This window comes from Cetorhinus maximus, chromosome 17 (assembly GCF_964194155.1).
Source record: "Cetorhinus maximus chromosome 17, sCetMax3.hap1.1, whole genome shotgun sequence".
NCBI classification, from domain to species: Eukaryota; Metazoa; Chordata; class Chondrichthyes; order Lamniformes; family Cetorhinidae; genus Cetorhinus; species Cetorhinus maximus.
The window spans coordinates 57,489,173-57,508,933 of record NC_135895.1 but is presented as its reverse complement, the minus strand read 5'-3'; the positions used below and the strand labels follow the sequence as shown (position 1 = coordinate 57,508,933).

Genomic DNA, 19,761 nt, shown 5'->3' with positions numbered 1-19,761 from the left:
GGGTAGTCTGTCCAGTTTCATTCCTTATCAACTTTTCTGTAGTGATTTGATACAACTGGGTGTCTTGCTAAGCCATTTCAGAGGCAATTTAAGAGTCAATGGCATTGCTGTGGGTCCGGAGTCACATGTAGGCCAGACCAGATGCTTTCTCTATTAGAAAAGCTTTGTAATGCATGTGAACAAATACACAAGGCTTGTCAATGTAAGGGTCAACTTATCTTTAAGGACTGACCCCTATGATGAATCATTGCATTAAAAATACATCTACATTACAATACAGCACCTAATGGTGATATTTGATGGTGTGAAAACACTTTATGCTTACCTTTCAGTATGTTCTGGACTCCTCGGCAGGCTTTCCATTTACTTTATGAAGTCTCAAACCTGGCGTGCTTTTAATGGGCTTTCAAAACCCCGTACCACCAGATAAAAATGGTGTGCAGGAGGAAATCCAATTTCAGTCCTCTAATTAAAATGGGGAACCCAGACTCAGTGGCATTGGGTATGCATTTTGCACAGTGGGCATTCTAGACCCTCAAAAAGGCCAGAGGAAACTGGTGCAGGTTGAGAATACAGAGGAAATCAGATTTCCTTCAAAAAAACCTAAGGGCAGAATTTTACGGTCCCCCACTGTCATACTTGCAGGTAGTGGGCCCTGTAAAATTCCCTGAGTGGCCTTCCTGCTGCCTTCCTGCCTGCCCCTGAACTGTCTGCAATTTTATGTGGGGCGGGCGACACCTGGGGCAGCTTACTGTCCTCATTCAACTGAGGACCCGCCAAGCCTCAATTTTGGGCTGGTAGGAGAAGTTCAGTGGTAGAGGGAAGACTGGCAGGTCACCCTTTCTACCTCGGGCAACCCAACTCCCAAGACCTACCCCCTGCAGGTGCTTCCTCCCCTTGGCCTCTCCACCAAGACCCCGAGCCCCCTCCCTCCAACACCACATCCCCCCCTTCCCCGCCCCCGGCCTCACCTCTTCTCCTTACCATGAGTCCCCCCAACATTTACCTGGTCCAAGACTCTGGGAATATGCCTGTAGTCCCAGACTTGGCCACTGCTGTCAGTGGCGCTGCTGCGTCTACAGAGCTGCTGACTCATCAGATTGGCTGGCAGCTGACTGAGGCGGGACTTGCACCTGATAGAGGGACGGAAGTCCCATCTCCAGCCAATTAATGTTCCTCACAGCATTAAATGGCTGCAGAGCTGCCATGGTCAGCAGGATTGTGTTCCCTGCCAACTCCTCAGGTGGCGGTGCAGGAAACCCCACCATCTGAAAATTCCTGCCTTAAGTGTGGCCATTTGTGCACTGAAACGTGCTTCCACACCATGACGAAAATTCTGCCCTAGGTCAATCAAAAATTTCAAAATTAAGATTGACAAAGTTTTGTTATGCAATGATATTAAGGGCAGAATTCTCCCTTTGGCGAGCAGGGGTGGGGCCCGCTCGCCAATGTGTAAAATGACGCGCGGTGACGTCGGGCGGGCGTCCCGACGTCACCACGCATCATTTAGACTGTCAGTTCAATGCAGCCACATCAGCTGCACACCTGCCGAACTATCAAAGGCCTATTGAACTAATTAAAGTTGTTAAGAATGCTGCCCGTCCAACCTTAAGGTTGGTGGGCAGGCGAAGAGCCCAGGCGGCCTTCAGAGAAAACATGAATCCTCATCCACGGGCGGGATAAGGTTTCATGAGGGATTTAAAATTTGTGTTACACTTTTAATAAAAGTAATTGACATGTTCCAGTGCATGTGACAGTGTCACATGAGGGGACATGTCAATAAAATTTTTCACATCGTTTATTATCTTTTTAAGAGGCAGCATTTTGCTTCAGGGAGATCTGTGCGCTCTTTTGCATGCATGCATGAAGGAGCGTACTCCCAGCTCAGGGAATTCCCCTCTGCCCGCATGGGGAGCACATAGCACTTCCTGGCGCATGTCACACTGGGCGGTCCTTAATTGGCCCGCCCACGTAAAATGGCGGCGTGCCCCCGACCGGAGGCGCCAATCAGGAACCCGCCCACTCGCGCCCGCTCCCACACAACCTCCCCAACGGGGGAAAAATGCTGCCCTAAGGGTTACAGAACCAAGGTGAAGTTAAGATACAGATCAAACATGTTTTAATTGAATGACAGAACAGGCTTAAGGGACTGAATGGCCAACTCCTGCACCTATGTTCTTGATAGCTGATGAGTGAAAGTAAATTGGCAGTGTATCATTCATTTCTATTATTGCTGTGTTGATATTTTGAAATCTTAAAATTATGTCAGGTTAGAGCCGGAGCAAATAACCAGATTTAGATTTTTCTTCTCAGCGCAGGTAAGTTATACAAATGACTTGACAAGCAAAGGTCAACTATTGTCACTATTGTAAATGTGCATTCATCCATTTTGGATGAGTGAGAATCTAAATTGAGCACAACACACAGTTGAAGAATCTGTTTGTGCTTTTTACCAATGTAATGTTTCTTTATAATTTATATTAAAATTATTGAATAGTGGAAACATGGAGGGAAATTAAGGTAATGTCCTTAGGCCATAGTTTTTCTCCCACTTATTGACCCTATTTTTTTGCCCTCCTGAGATTTTTGCCTGTTCATAAGTGAACAATCAGCCAGGATTCTGCTCCTGATTGTTATCCAATGAACTCTTGGAGAGTTAAGGTATAAAGAGATGGATAGAATTAGAAATTGGGTTTAAAAGATTAAGCAGTCATGGCTAACAAATTGTTGGAACTGGTTTGATATTTTAAAAGGCCTGTTCCGATTTTCTTCTACTGCAAAGCACATGAATATCAGTTTGTGACAGGGTCAAACTTGGTTGAGATGTCCCACACAATCAAGTAGCCTGGCAACATCTCTATTTTGTTCCCCACAAGAAATATGCCACGTTTATGAGATTTTAGAAGAATACCAACTTCTGTGAATCTATGTTGCACACGAGGCAGCTTCTTCAGGAGAAGATGGGAGCAATGCCTCACTTAAGCCAAAATGAATGTCTTTGACAGTGAAAATTAACTTCGGCAGAGGCACAAAACAGACAATTGGGGAACTGCTGCCAATTATACAGCCTGCCTAATTTTCCATTCCATTGGCTGGAAATTCCTCTACTTGTCATTCTGTGCCCCTGCTAAAGTTGAATTTCACCCCTATATTTGTCTACTGTGATTGTACAAAATTTACATCTGGATATTGTCCCTGCAAACAAAATACATCGATAATATTTGCTGCGTAAAAGTAGTATTAATTTAATTCGTGTAGATGCATGGTTATGCAGATTCAAATTTAAATTTAATATTTTTCCGCTGTCTCATTTCTTAGTACCAGCATGAAACAACATATACCATAAGCTCAAGTAAGAAGTTATTATTCCTTCAGTCTAGGTTGGATTTGAATACAGATGCCACTTTGAAAAAGCAGTGTGTTTACCTTCTATACAATCCAGTCACCACATATTACAGAGTTGATCCAGGGGTGGCCATTCCTAGTCAGGGACAACACTTGTAGGAAGTGCTGGACAGACAATCATGGTGTACAATCCTATTCTTCTGTCATTTAAATCAATAAATGGAAAATCAGCCAGAGTGAGCTGAAGTTTACCAAGTGGTACTTCCTGTGGGACCCTTTCCTCACCAGGAGGAGCTTCTGATTGGCAGAATCATCCTTTATGTATCTTGTTTCATGTTACAAGGTTCTGTGAATTATCCTCTAGCTGTAATTAGAGATGAGGACTCCCTAAAGTCAGAAAAATTTTAAAGTTAAAAAAAACTCTCCATTAAAATTTGCTGTGCATTAGGAAAATGCTACTTGGCAGCCATGGTCAATCAATGTTCAGTTAACACAAGCAGACAGAATAAACACACGCAACAAGGCATAATTTTGGGGATCAACATCCTACATTCCAAGGATGGGTGTAAAATATCAGACCCAAAATAGAGTCACACCATTTTTCAACCATCCTTGGCTGCTGCTTCCCATCCACATTCAATGCTGCAGAAATGTGAGCTGTCTGTGAAGATATCAGCAGCTCATCCACATTATTTATATGAAGCCCTAATCCTAATTTCAGGTTGGTCTCGAGAGGTCTCATGCTAGATGGCCGGATCACCACAGTCATGATGAGATAATTTCAACCTCAACTCAGGAACAGTAAGATACACATGGTCTCGTAGACTGAAACAGAAAATTTGATTGAGTACTAAGGTGGATTTATCCAATATGATAAAGTTAATCAGCTGTAGTCCCCCCCTTACCTACAAGATCCTACAAAATGGTAGTTTTTATCTTTAAATAAGGGTGGTGTAACTGATACAAAAGCAAATCTAAAATAAAAACAGAAAATGCTAGAAATACTCAGCAGGTCAGGCAGCATCTGTACAGAGAGAAACAGAAACATTCTGATGAAAGATCATCGACCTGGAAATATTCCTTCTCTTTCCACAGATGCTGCCTGACCTGTTGGGCAGTATCACTGACCTTAATTCCAATATGAGGCCCTTGAATAATTCTTAAAAGCTTTATTCCTTTATCAAATCATTGCCTGAATTAAATTATAGAATAAAAACATAATTTTCTGGTTCAATGAAAGCCTACTGATGCTACCTTGTGATATAGTCTTGTGATATAGTGTTAATTCAAATAATGTACTCAGTATATAATTTCCTGTCTGTTCTTATCCTTCTGGTTTAGTCCAAGGCACTAATCCCTCTGCAAACTGAGTCTCATCCAGAAACAAAACAGAGAGTGTTGACAAACTATATGTTTCCACAGCAGCCACGCAACGATGAAGGTGAGACTCCTCCTCACTCAGAGGACTGAGATCAGTGCTATTTTTCAGGTGACATCTTCTTCACCCAATTGTGTTTCTTCTTACGTGTGTAAGCTGGCAATGGGCAAATAATACCAACTAGCAAGTTGATATAGTATGACATGTAAAAACATAACTTGTGCTAGTCTCTTGGCTTTTTTTTGTTATTTCAACCCCATTTATAAAAGTGTAGTTCATAGAGAAGCTTCACTTGTACATTTTGATGTCTGGTAATGTCAAAATATAACTGTAGATTAAGTCTTAGCTCTCTTTGGTAGCTCTGCTGCGATGTGTACTATCTAATGTGGAACTGAACTACACTGATTACCTAGATTAATGCACGGTGTGTGCTGAATTAGATGTTATCAGCAAGGGTTTTTTTCTATTCATTCATGGGATGTGGGCTTCGCTGGCTGGGCCAGCATTTATTGCCCGTCCCTAGTTGCCCTTGAGAAGATGGTGGTGCCTTCTTGAGCCGCTGCTGTCCATGTGGCATAGGTACACCCGCAGTGCTGTTACAAAGGGAGTTCCAGGATTTTGACCCAGCGACAGTGAAGGAACGGCGATATACTTCCAAGTCAGGATGGTGAGTGACTTGGAGAGGAACTTCCAGGTGGTGGCATTCCCATCTATCTGCTGCCCTTTTCCTTCTAGACGGTAGTGGTCGTGGGTTTGGAATTGCTACAATTGGCCCCAAGATTCCTTGACAGAGAAGTGGAAAAATTACACATGATTCCTGCTATCCAGTGACCCATGTATAGATGTCAGATAAGGGCAAGATCAAGCTGTAATGTACTGCCCTATAGTGAGTAGAATGTGAACATTCACTTTCTAAGATTACACTTGAAGAATGGTAACTGTGGTAAGGTAACACAGACTACCAGCATCCTTGAAGTTAAACCACAGAATGAGTTAGTGCTGTCAGGAAAGAAAGGAAATCAGTGGCTACCATAAAAATATATGTTGGAGACTACCCAACCCTGGAGGATGTTGAATACTATACTCTTAAGCAGAATAAACATTCATGTTCCAGGTCTTCCGAGTATGCTGATTGATTTTGGATAAAATGCTCAATGGACTGCTGAGTGGAGTATCATGTTATAGCATTACACTTCAGGAGAAAATTAATCTAACAATGTCCACCTCACTTTTCTTCGACTGCCTGTCCCATTGTTCTGGTAGGCAATACATATTGTGAATGATCTGTTGAGGAATAAAAAGAGGAATAAGATGGGGAGTTGTGGTCAACATCAATATCACCTACTTCTTCCATTTCCAGCTTCCCCCATTTCATTTGCGATTGCCACAATGCTGGTTGATCACCCTTCTCCAACTCCTGCTGTCAATTACCCATTCCCCTTGCAATCCCACTGTGCTTAAGTCTCTTGCCACAGCATCTTCCCATCTGGTTTTAGGCCTTCTTCTCCTTCTTCCTGGCAGTCCTATCTCCATTATTTGCCTCACCACATTTCCTCTCTCTTACTTAATTTTAAGAATTTTGTCAAGGTTTAAAAATGTGTCTGAATAAGAAATGTTATTATGAAGAGGAGAAGAGAGAGTACTTGCTAAAGGTATGGGGCTAGATTTTCCTCCACTATTTGGAAGGTCAATAGCAGAACAGGTGGACTTATCACAAATCCATTCCTTTTGACAGAGCATATAAGATTTTCACTGTTATGGATTCTCCCTAATTTATTTAATCTCCTAAAATGAAACCTTCTCTTGCCCAAGTGATTGAAAAGGAGAATCTAGATGATTAGTTCAATGTTATGTTATATGTTATTTAACTCCGATTTATTCCATTCCAATCCAGACACAGTGGGCGGATTTAGTGGAGCCCGCTGGAGCAGGTAGGATGGCAGGCAGGCTGGGAGGCCGAACGTCCAACTCCAAGCGTCGGGAAAATTGCTCCACATTTAGTGAGTGGCAGGGAGCGGTTGATGTGGGGAACCTCCTCCATTAGTGGTGGAAAGGCAATTAGGCTCATCAATGAGTACTTAAAACCAACTATACCTGAGCACACCTAGATTTAATGGGTCTCCCGTGCTTCCAGAAAGCTACCCACAAACCCTGCCGGGATTGCCAGCAGTCCACTGCCAGGGCGGGTGGGTGTGGGAGGGGAGGGGATCCCTCATTCACAGGCACTCAGTACCTGATCTGGGTACCTGGCATCGGGAAATGGGGGGATCCGCTGAGAGCTAAACCCTGCCTTTGCATCTGACCCACCTCCCCACGACCCCTATCCCACCCCACTTACCTCTCTCCAGGGATCGAATGTCAATTCCTGGTGAAGGCCCTAATGTATTACCAGCAGCAGCCACCACTCCCAGCAAAACTGGTGCTATCACATCAGTTGCTTGTGCTATGACCAGAGCTGGTGTTAATTGTTGTGCAAACCAAGTCCCAGAGGGAAACTTGGCTTACAGGCCATACCCTTTTTATTTGTATTCTGAAAATGAGAAGACGACGTACCGATCTCAGCAGTAAGAGGCCCAGTAATGCTTTTGGGATTTTAAAAATTAAAAGTAAACGTTTTATTAACAAGAATAAAAGAAAACTTAAATTGTGTAATTGTAAATTGTGTAAAAAACATTTCCCCCAAAAAGACTCTCCAATTGGTCAGACCCAGAAGTAAGCGCTTACCAGGCAACACTCCCTTATTGGTATTTAACTATACAAAATCCAGTAATATTACCCAAGACAAACTGCTGTAGCTTCAATGAAGGCATACCACATGACCTCTTAACTCTCTTCCACTCTGCTGTGGAATCCAAACTTTGGAATAAAACTGCTTTTTACAGCCCAAGACTTTTCTGGTTTAACTGGATGGTTGATTCAAACTGCATATTCTCCCAGCCCTGAGCTAAAAGCTCCAAACTCAATAGCTCAAACAGCTCTAGCTGCTACATCAACAGTTCAAAACTGCTATCTCCAGTACAACAGTAACTTTGAAAATACCTTTTTCCCCTCCTTTCATCTTAGGTTCCATTGTTTTCATACCTCTTTGAAACTCAAACCCTTCCAAATATAAGATCTTCCATCTTTCTATCTTGTTTTTGCTTTCAGATTAATAAAATATAATAACTCCCCGTCTATTTACCTATGGAACTCCTGCAAGATGCAATCATGTTTCTTTTTACCTCTGACTCCCCTTTGACATACAAACAAACTCTCAACTTATCTAAAAATGTAAATGTTAGATTTAACCTATTTACTTGTATCTCAAACCTAACACCTCTATCCTTTTCATGTTTTACATCCCAGACAATCTGCCTCCTATTAATCTCTGCCCAGCTTAATTATATCATACATAGACACACACAAACACACACAGTGTTTTCCACAGAATAACACAATATTCCCCAAAAATATTTTTTAAAACAACTATTTCTCACACCTGTTATATGCTCCACCTGATGTTCAGTTCCATTGACCTTAATAGAGCTCAATATTAGGCATGTTTTGTAACAGCCATCTCTCTATCTTGATTTCACATGTTTTACATCTCCACTAATGTGCAATTTCACCCTAAATTTCCATGCTCCAACAAGGCTGGAACTTTATTGTTACATAAAATACTTTTCATTTGTTTCTATACTTATTTTATAGCCTTTAGTATTATTTGTAACCAGATATTCAGCCAGCCTCCCCCCAGTTATTTTCCTACCGTCTTTTCAAGGCACTAACTAATACCAGGGCACATTTGTGCCAATTGGTTGCCAGGACCTGAAGTACATAGCTGTTCTTAATATATTAGCTTATATAATAAGTATTGACAGGCTGTTATCAGGTGGGGGCATCAAGAACAAGCCCAATATTAGCCTCATCCAACTTTCAAGAGAAGTGGAAACCTTGGCTGAATTCCCCCTCGCTTTTCAAGGGAAACTGAAGTCCAATTATAGAAACCCCATTGCTGCCCCATGTTTAAATTAGCTAACTTAGCCCAGGTGGGGGAACTTTCCGATTAAATATGGTTTAATTCCACACTAGACAATGCACTTACCAGCTGAAACATTAGGGGAGCAAGCCAACATTCCCTTAACAAAACATACCCAGGATGTTTTGAAGGAAAAATATTTCTTCTGATCTCTAATTTCCACTACTATTTGAGGTTTGCCACATTTATATGCACATCATCTAATTTTGTGATTGGTTTGAATTGAATACTCTGCTTATATCTACTGTATGCCATTAGCATTATTTAAAGACTTGGGGCCTGGCACTGCTTTTAAGACCTCTTTCAGTGGACTCTTCCCTATGGAAATAATTTTAATTCTGTGAGTCACTATTCATAACAAAGCTCTACTTCCTAGAACCATTCATTAAATCTTCTAGGGACCCTTTTTGTTGTATCGATGTCTTTCTGAGGACAGGTTGTCAAAACTTCTCACCTGGAAGAAGCTTGAAGTCAAATGAGAGTTGAACCTAAGGTTTGAAACCAGGACTACCCTACCTGAACAGCATACCAATAGATTGTTGCACTATTCCTTTTGTAAGGTGATAGTTTATTGTCTCCTTTTTTTTCCTGAGCTTCTTAAATTACCAACAACAAAAATAATTCATCACATGAAGAGAATATAAGAACATAAGAACTAGGAGCAGGAGCGGGCAATTCAGCCCCTCGAGCCTGCCCCGCCATTCAATATGATCCCCATAACCTTCCAAACTGTTGCTAATCAAAAATCTGTCTGTCGCCTCCTTAAATTTATTCAGCGTCCGGGCATCCACTGCACGCTGAGGTAGTGAATTCCACAGATTCACGACCCTTTGAGAAAAGTAATTCCTCCTCATCTCGGATTTAAATCTACCACCCCTTAGCCTAAAACTATGGCCTCTCATTCTAGAATGCCCCACAAGGGGAAACATCTGCTCCACGCCTACTTTGTCTATCCCCTTTAGCATCTTATATACCTCAATTAGGTCTCCTCTCATCCTTCTAAACTCTAGCGAGTATAGGCCTAAACTGTTCAATCTCTTCTCATAAGACAAGCCCTGCATCTCTGGAATCAATCTAGTGAACCTCCACTGAACCGCCTCCAATGCAACTACATCCTTCCTCAAGTAAGGGGACCAAAACTGTGCACAGTACTCCAGGTGCAGTCTCACCAATGCCTTGTACAGGCATATACTCTATTCCTTTAGTAATAAATGCCAAAATTCCATTTGCCTTCCTTATTACCTGCTGTACCTGCATACTAGCTTTCAGCGATTCATGCACGAGGACACCCAGATCCCTCTGCGCTGAAGCATTCTGAAGTTTCTTTCCATTTAAATAATAAGTCACCTTTTTATTCTTCCAACCAAAATGGATAACCTCACACTTATCCACGTTAAACTCCATCTGCCAAATTTTGGCCCATTCACCTAACCTGTCCATATCCATTTGTAAATTTCTTATTTCTTCATTGCAACTTACTTTCCCACCTATTTTGGTGTCATCTGCAAATTTAGCTATAGTACCTCCTATCCCTGAATCCAAGTCATTAATATAGATTGTAAATAGTTGGGGCCCAAGGACCAAACCCTGTGGCACCCCACTAGTTACAGCTTGCCATCCAGAAAAAGACCCATTTATCCTGACTCTCTGCTTTCTGTTGGTTAGCCAATCCTCTATCCAAGCTAATATATTACCCCTAACTCCGTGTGATCTTATCTTGTGTATTAATCTTTTGTGCGGAACCTTATCAAAGGCCTTCTGGAAGTCCAGATATACTACATCTACAGGATCCCCATTATCCACTTTGCCTGTCACATCTTCAAAGAACTCTAGCGAATTAGTCAAACACGATTTACTCTTCATAAAACCATGCTGACTCTGATGGATTGCATTTTGACTTTCCAAATGCTCCATTACTTCTTTCTTAATAATGGATTCCAACAATTTCCCAATGACAGACATTAAACTAACTGGTCTATATAGTTTCCTACATTCCGCCTCCTCCACTTTTTGAATAAGGGCATTATATTAGCATTTTTCCAACCCACTGGAACCAATCCAGAATCCAGGGAATTTTAGAGTATTATAGCTAATGCATCCACTATCTCCGCTGCCACTTTCAAATTAGGTCAGAATGTAGGGCTAGATATTTAAGTCAATTTTCCTTTGCAACTGATGTGCAATCCATAAGAAAAATGACAATTTTATTAGAGTTGTCACAGACTGCCAAAATGCGGAACAATGCATGAAAATCAGCAAATCAAAAAGAAAAAAAAAATTCAGTACCAGCAATGATTAAACACTGTTCAAATTCTGCTCTCAACCATTGGCCAAAGAACCTCCTAGCCTAATACTTCAACCAAAAAGAAGACTTGACACAATGTATAAGATGCTGCAAGTTCCTCATTATATGGTTTTGTAAGTGCTCCATAGTGTTCCACAGTTCAAGACAGCATATAAACTTCGCTGAATTCAATAGAAACTTTGAAGGAAAAAGGAACGACGCTAGCTCAGTGACATAGGGGAGAAATTCAATATGAACCGAAAATAGGGGCAAAGTCAGTGAAACTAGGAATACAGGAACAAGAGTAGGCTATTCAGCCTCTCGACCTGTTGCACCATTCGATAAGATCATGCCTAATCTCTATCTTAACTCCATCCACCTGCTTTGGCTCCATGTCCTTTTATACCCATGTCTAGCAAAAATATATCAATCTCAGATTTAAAATTATTAATTGAGCTAGTAACTACTGCTTTTGCGGGAGATATTTCCACACTTATATCACCATTGCATGAATAAGTATTTCCTGACTTCTCTGCTGACTGGCCAGGCACTACTTTTAAGGTTATGTCCCCTTGTCCTAGAATCCCCACCAGTGGAATATGCTTTTCTCCATCTACCCTATCAATTATTTTCAAAATCCTAAAACCCTCAATAAAATCATTCTTTAACCTTCTAGATTCCAGAGAATACAAACCTAGTTTATGTAATCTCTCTTCATAATCGAACTCTTAGACCCCTGGTACCATTCTGGTGAATCTGTGTTGCACACCTTCCAAGGCCAATATATCCTTTCTAAGGTGGAATGCCCTGAATTGTACGTGTTACTCCAGATGTGATCTAATCACAGCTTTATATTGCTGCAGCAAAGCTTCCTTCTCCCTTATATTCTATTCCTCTAGTTATTTTCTTCTTCTTCTCTGTCCAAGGGCAGGTCCAACACACAGCACTGTGATCTCCAGGGCAAGGAAGCAGGTTCCAAATCCACCCCAGCCAGAACGAGGATTGAATCCTGTGCTGTTGGCACCAATCTGATCTACATTGGCCACCTAGCCAACTGAGCCAAGTGGTCCCCAAAGGAGTTTCTGTGGCAACATATACTTTTACATGCATGTTGTGTCCTGGAGCTATGGATAGTGATGGTCAAGGCTCCAATTTCTTTCCATGATATGGCTGAGCAGGAATCTCTCCTGCTCTTACTGCCTGCCATTGGCGTAAGTTAGAAGGACTCACAAGTTGATACTCAACTTGTTTGGCTGTATTATGAATACACCTTCCTTGGCCAACAAGTACTGGTGTGGGACTTGAACCCACAGCTTCTGGCTCAGAGGCAGGGAGTTACTTATTGTGCCACAAAATCTCCACCCTCTAGTTATAAAAGCTAACATTCCATTAGCTGTTTTGATTATTTTTTGCACCTGAAAACTACATTTTAGTGATCTGTGTACATATGGACCCCTAAATCTCTTTGGATTTCCACTGTCCCTAGCTTTTCACCATTTGAATAATACTTGGCAAAGCGACTGCTCTGCTCGTCAGTCCATGCTGACCTGAGGCCTGAGCTAAATTCTTCTTTAGACTTCATATAAATGCTGTCAGTGAGCTGTTGGGCACTAAACAGGTGCCTTGGTGCAGATTGATGGTCAGGAGAGAAGGAAATTAGTCAGTTCTTGCGCTGAGCCCTCCTGCTTCCCCTGAGCCCACAGAAAAACCCTCAAAATTTCCAGGGTCTTAATTTGAGTGAACTCCAGGTTAGCTTGCCTCAAGTGCACCATGAGTGTAAAAGCAGGAAATTCAGAACTGCAGCACCACTGGTCCCCTTTTTATCGTGTGTAAATCTGCTGATTCGGGGATGCTCTGTTGGATCACAGAAGGACCAAAAAGCACAAGATAACTCGAGTGGGGGGAGGGTATTTGGGGCAGAAAAACTGCATAAATTGTTTTGGAGACATTATGCTGCCTAAAAGTTGCATGTTCTGATTGTACATTACTTCAAAAACAACATTGATTTTCAGGGCCTATATTTTACTACTCTTAATTTAGAGCAATTTTGAGAAGTTCAGAGTTGGTTTCATTAACAAGGTAAATTTAGAAATAATGGGGTCAAAGCCTGAATTTCTACATGGCTTCAATTCACACATCCTCCAGCCACCCTTCCATCTAATCCGATAATCTCACAAGTTAACTGTTTCCAAACCACGTTTTTATCCAATCACATTCTGTTCTTGGAGCCCTGTGACTTTAAGTTTAATTCTCAAGAATTAATAAGTTAACTAAAACATTACCAAAAAGAAGCTAGGGTTCCTACTGGACATTTCCCACTGACCCTCTGATGGAAATTACAGGTGGATAGATGCCAGGTGATGACAGAACTGAATTTAGGTGACGTCCTTCCTTGCTAAAATAGTTGCTGATACTTTTAGGCTAAAATGTAAAGAATAACTGCTGGGTTGAGTGCCAACACCTGTTGACTACCAATACCTGTAGAGTGAAACACCAACATGAATCAGCACCTTTAGTAGAAAATGGGGGGAGTTTGGAGCGGATTTTTTTTTTTTTAGAAAAGAACCTCTCTAGCAAAAAAAAAGTTTTCATCCCATGTTTCAAAGATGATGCAGAAGTAACAATGCAGTCACGACCTGATCATGTCTTATGGTAGCAGCCCTAGAAATAGAGCCACCAAAATTGCAGATTGTGATCCTAGCAGGCACTCTGAGATTGCATATGCTGATACACTCCAGCATTAACCCCACCAGGTTCAGTGGTAAAGGCTTTAGGATGAAACGCTAGCACCACTTTGCCCCATACCGGCAGAAACTCTCGTCCCTGCTATCATCCAGTGTCATATTCCATCCTTAGTAATTAGCCACAAAAGGAACATTACCTGAGTGGATCTCCCCCAGAGCCAATGTCTTCAGCAGAGGAAGTAAGCAAAGGATAAAAATTATGAGAAAAAAATTCACTTTGCTTTAGGACTTTATGTTATGCAATTTTTATGATGGTATAGCAGAACATTTTTTTTGTGTGTATTTCCAGTAGATTTCCCTTCTGACAGTGATAGCTTCAACCCAACTTTGTGGGAAGAACAAAGACAACAACGCATGCAGGTCGCCTTTGAGTTTGAAGAGAAGAAGGAAGAAGAGGAAGATTCTGGGAAAGTTAAGGTTGTTGCTAACTGCATATTACAATATGTTACAAATGTTGTCATAATCAAACAGTATGATATTGGGATTGGTAGTACCCATTGTTTGGCCACTGCAAGTGCTGTTAAGGGATAAAAATGGTGCATGCACACACTTTTCGGGTGAGCTGTGCTGGATGTCTTATTGGTGAGGCCATTCACACATGCAAGGTGATTGGTCACCAGAAGTATGTAAAGCAGCAGATCATGGCACCAACCAGCGCACAATGCTGATTTGACATCAGTGGTGCCATTTTGAAGCTTAATATTCCAGCTGACACCCTCGTTTAACCATGCACAGCTGCAGTAGGAAAGGGCCCTTCACCAGCATTATTTAAAGAGGTCATCAACTGCTTACAAGTTAGATGCTTGTTGTTTTTTCTGGCTGCTGCTTTGATTCCACAATTGTTTTGTGCTTTCTATAGTTGTTTAAAGTTGCAAAAGTCTATAGAGACCAGTATGGCAGGTACTAAAGGAATTTTTGCTGACTTCTAGGCTTCTGCACAAACTAATTGTTCACTGACAGGTGTTAACTGGTAGCCTTTCCCCATGGAATACAGAAAGACTTGGAGAATGAACAGAGGGCACATAGAGCAAGACAATCTGCTAGACGAGGGAGGAGGGGGAGGAGGGCTGTCGGCAGGACAGCATTGTAGAAACATGCTCTGCGGGGCTTCTTAGTCTGAGAAAACTAACTTTATTTACAAGTGAGCTTCTGTGGCTGCTTGCATCCAGCCAGCCCCTCATACAGTCATCTTTTCCTAGGAAACCCCTCCCTAGAATTTATTCCCCTGCACGAGCCACACATTGGTTGAACAAATCACATGATCCCTACTCAGTTGAACTGATCCTAAAGTGACAGTCATCATAAGCATATCCACCCAGAGTGCTCAAGGAGCAATTCTCCTATATGACCCTCAGCGAGGAATAATGCGTGTGATGTATCTGCTTTCTTAAGGACATCCTCATTGTAATGTTCCACCTGCTGCAGCCACAACTACAACTTCAAAGGAGTGCAAGGACCTCGTTGCTAGTGGCTGTAAAGGTGACTGTGCCAATAACATTCCCTGTGTCTGGCTGCTTCCAGGCTGGAGCTGGAAATATTTACAACATCTTGCCATTTGCCATCCACTGTTGATTGAGGGAGGCCACTGAGGCACTCCATACATTGGGAGCTAATTATATTTCATTCACTCTTGCCAGAGGGAAGCAGGTGGAACAAGTTCATGGCTTCACTAAGCTGGTAGGCTTCCCATGATGCAGGGTGCCATTGACTGCACATATGTCTCTTTGTGGATGTTGCATGTCAACTCTGTCCTGTACCAGAACTGAAAGGAATTTCATTTCCTCAATGTCCAGTTGGTGTGTGACCACACACAGAGAATCGTGCAGGTCAATGCCCAGTATCTTTGCAGCAATCATGTTGCTGTCATTCTGCAGCTGTCCAGCTTGCCAGCTCATTTGAACCACCACAGCAAGCCAAATGGTGGCTTCTGAACTAAAGGGCTATATGCTGACCACATGGCCAAAGACTTAGGTGCGCAACCCATACCCATGTGTAGCATGCATACAATGAAAGCATGCTGCTACACAAAATGTGATGGAGGAGACCATTGGGATGCTGGAACAATGCTTCCACTGTTGGGACCACTCTGGAGGAGCCCTGCAATACTTGTCAGAGCAGGTATCAAGATTTCTCATGATCTGCTGCAAGCAGCACAACCTCGCCATCATGAAGGTGCAGCCTTAGCCAGCAGGTCAGGAGAAATAAGAGTTCAGGAGTTGGTGGAAGAGGAATAGTGAAGGCAACAAAGACAGCCCTTTTCTGTCTGGGCTGTTCATGAAGAACTCATCCAAATATGATGACAACTTCAATTCCCCATTAACTGACAGTACCATTTCTTACCTTCTCAATTTTACTGACCATCACAGTGTCTGTATGGCCATAATGCAAAAATAAATGCTACCTTAAACTAAACATTTGAAACCCTAATGCTGGCCATAGCCTCAGCAGTGGCCAACCCATTAATGCCCAGCACTTCTTCCAAACTCTTACCAATTGCCTTGAAGACTGCTAAATGTATACCAGATGATAAAATGTTTCCTCTGTGGATGCTTGGTATTATTTGGCAGTTCTGATAGGGGTTCTTTTAAAATGAGCTGGTGACTTCTCAAATAAAAATGTTTTCATGCAAAATTATGCAGAATTATTTACATTGATACTTGCTGCAGAAAAAGTTGTTTAATTAAAATGTTAAAAAGACAAACGTTTTATTATAAGTGTTGATAATTTCCCTGAAAATAATGAAGCAATTAATACATAGACTGGTGCCCATTTATCATTTAATATGTTATGACGGTGTGTTACAAATATGAAGTTTGTAAGATTGTCATGTTTTGGAACTGTTTCTTTAATTTGGGGTAAAATGAAGGGGTTCATGTGACCTGTTCTGAATTCTGCATGACAACAAGCTTGGGTGGCTTGGTTATTAAACGTTAAAGGGGCCCAGGTTGTCTTACTGGGAAGAAGGTGTGAGATATTCACAACTGTAAGCAATGACCAGAGCAGCTGTGCTGACAGTGGATAGACTGCTAGACCGAAATTCTCCCATGCCCCCGCCTGTGGGATCAATGGCAGGTAAGAGGGGGTGGGGGATAGAATTCGGCGGGAGGCCCAAAAATCAGTTTCATGCCAGCATGAATTATGAGCAGGATCTTCCGATGTTGCTCACCATGGTGGATCGGGAACCCCGCTAGAGAACGGCGTGAAACCGATTTGCATCCTGCTAATGAGATGCAAATGAAGGCCTGACCGGAACCGCTCCCCCCACGCCTGATTCTCTTATACGCCAGTGGGTAAACACTCCAGTCCAGAACACATCTGGACAAGCTTGAAGTGCAGAAGTCAGGACTTAACTTTATGGCCTTGCTCAGATTGTGGACATCCGAAGAGAAGAAGGTACTGGAAGCCTACAGCTACTGAACCCTGGAGGGGCACATGCATTGCATGCTGGGTGGATCCTCAAGCACATGGCTCTGCTGCAAAGCAGCTCTGGGAAGGTGGGAGGTTTCCTTGCAACAGCTTCCTCTTTGCTGAGGCTTCGGATCTTCATGGACCTCACCAATGCTTCGGCCCTGCTTCTAAACTTTATGGACTTTGCCATGGGCTGGTAAGGTTAGGGTGAATGTGGGGGGGATGTGGGGAAGAAGAAGATTTAGGTGTGAGTAGGAGAGAAAGGTCTTGAGTGGGTGGGGTGAAGATGGGGGAGGGGCGAAGGTGTCAAGGGGGGTGAAGATGCAAGGTGGGCAAAAGTGTCGGGGGTGAAGATAGGAGGAGGAATGAAGGTATCAAGGAGGTATCGGGGGAGGTGAAGATGGGAGGGATGGGAGGGAAGGTGTAACGGGGAGAATGGTGCAAGTGGGGAGGTGGGTGTAAGAGTGGAGGAAGGTGTAAGGGAGGGAGTTCCGAGGAGGGAAGATGTCTGGGGGGAGGAGGGAGTTTCGGGGGAGGGCGGAGGAAGGATTAAAGGGGGAGTAAGGTATAAGGTGGGGGGTGGAATGTCCAGGTGAACATGCAAGGGAGGTGTTTGTGGATTCAATGATTGCCTCCTAGGGAGCACACTGAGGGGGATGGAATGGTAGGGGGGATGGTTAGAGTGACAGGGGGGAGAGGGAGCCGGTAGGGTGGGAGGGTGAGGATGCGCCGGTAACGGTAGAAGGGGCGGTGAGGAGGATTGGTGGAGACATGGAGGCAAACACAGACCCTGGGGGTGGGAAGGAGGAGGTCGGGGAGTTCAATGTGGACAGGGGTGGGGTTCTTCAGAAGGTAGGGAACGTGCATTTTCACCTGGACATCCTGGAATGCGAAGGGTTCGGGCTGGAAGGTGATAGTGGGGAGATCGAAGGTTATGCCAGAGGGGTCTATTATTATGGGGGAAAAGACGTGGGTGACTTGGGGAGGGGAAATGGTGGGGTGCTCATCAGAAATCTGACACTGCCATCCTTGCTAAATTGAAAGTGAACAGAGTCTCATGCTGGATGGGCACAGGTGCTGCATGGGACTGCAATCAGTGGGTGGGTGGGCAAAGATGCAGGTCAGCTCAACTGGACAACTGAAAGAGAAACCCAACTGGCAGCTTTGAAAGTGCTCGGGGCATTGGATGAGTGTGATGGATGAAAGCTCCGCGTGCGAGGGAGAGTGCTTGCACGAAGCCTCAGTCACCTCTGCGTCCAGAATCACTCGTGGTCTGACTGCGTGCAGCTTAACTCTAGTATGGAGGGGATGAGGGGGCGAAGGTCTCGTGAAGCCTATATAATGACAACAGTATACATTATTTAGCGAGAGTGAATATATTTGCTGCTAATACAGTGACAGTGTTCACCCGTGAAACCACTTGAGCTCAAATTTTCTTGATTTGACGTTGCCTACCACTTCCTCATTGCGAAAGTCACTTCAGGGGTTAGAAGTTATCTGGCTGGAAAAGAAAAAGGAAGCAAACCATCGGAAGCTGAGAATAGCTTTGCACTGGTTCCTGGAGAATGAAGTGTTCATTTAACAGACAGAATAAAAGTATAAACATAAGAGGGGATTTTAGGCCCATTTAAAAGTTAAAGGGGGGATCTTTTCTATAGTTAAGAGTATAAGTTCCTGACTGAATAGTGCTTAAACAATGTTGCTTTTAGTTTGTTTATTGCAGTAAGAGTTTTACCATTTGAAATCTTGTGTGATCCTTCCAGTCAATCATTGGAAATTGAAACATCTTTTTAAAAATTATTGGTCTCCATGGGGATTAAAACAATAGCCATTGCACTTCTCAGACAAGATGTTGAACTATAATTGTTCAGTGGCAGTTATATGTTTGTTCTTTATCAAATCCTTTTTTTGGAATGTGGGATTTGCCAACGTTTTTGAGTTCTGAGGGAATTACATAGGAACATAAGACTTAGGAACAGGAGTAGGCCATTTATCCCTCCGTGCCTGCTCTGTATTCAATAAATCATGGCTGATCTGGTTGTGGTTTGAACCCCACTTCGTCATCTTCCCCCATAACCCTTGACTCCTTAACTTTCAAAAATCTGTCTAACTCCGCCTTTAATAAATTCAATGACCCAGCCTCCACTGCTTTCTGGGGAAGAGAATTCCACATACTAATGACCTTTGAGAGAAAAAAAATTCTCCTCATCTCTGTCTTAAACCTCTTATTCTTAAACTATGTCCCCAGTTCTAGTCTCTCCCACATCCTCCTGGTATTTACCCTATCAAATCCCCTCAGAATCTTATATGTTTCAATAAGATAACCTCTTATTTTTCGAAAATCCAATATGTATAGGCCCAACCTGTTCAACCTTTCTTCATAAGATAAGCTCCTCATCCCAGGAATGTGATGAGCGAACCTCCTCTGAACTGCTTCTAAAATAATTATATCTTTTTTTCAAATAAGGAGACCAAAACTCTACACAATACTCCAGATGTGATCTCACCCTGTACAGCTCCAGTAAAACTTCCTTATTTTTATATTCCATTTTCCTTGCAATAAATTCCAATATTCCATTCACCT

At 42.7% G+C, this 19,761-nt stretch overlaps 1 protein-coding gene across 1 annotated transcript in view; it reads left to right on the top strand.

Moving 5' to 3' along the window:
* The window catches only part of lrrc7 (leucine rich repeat containing 7), a 331,365-nt gene that overhangs the window by 199,346 nt on the left and 112,258 nt on the right, over positions 1-19,761 (top strand). Inside the window, exons 15-16 of the mRNA XM_078561876.1 lie at positions 4,687-4,786; positions 14,062-14,186. Of these exons, the coding sequence (XP_078418002.1) occupies positions 4,687-4,786; positions 14,062-14,186 (225 nt within the window). The remainder of the gene's footprint in view (positions 1-4,686; positions 4,787-14,061; positions 14,187-19,761) is intronic.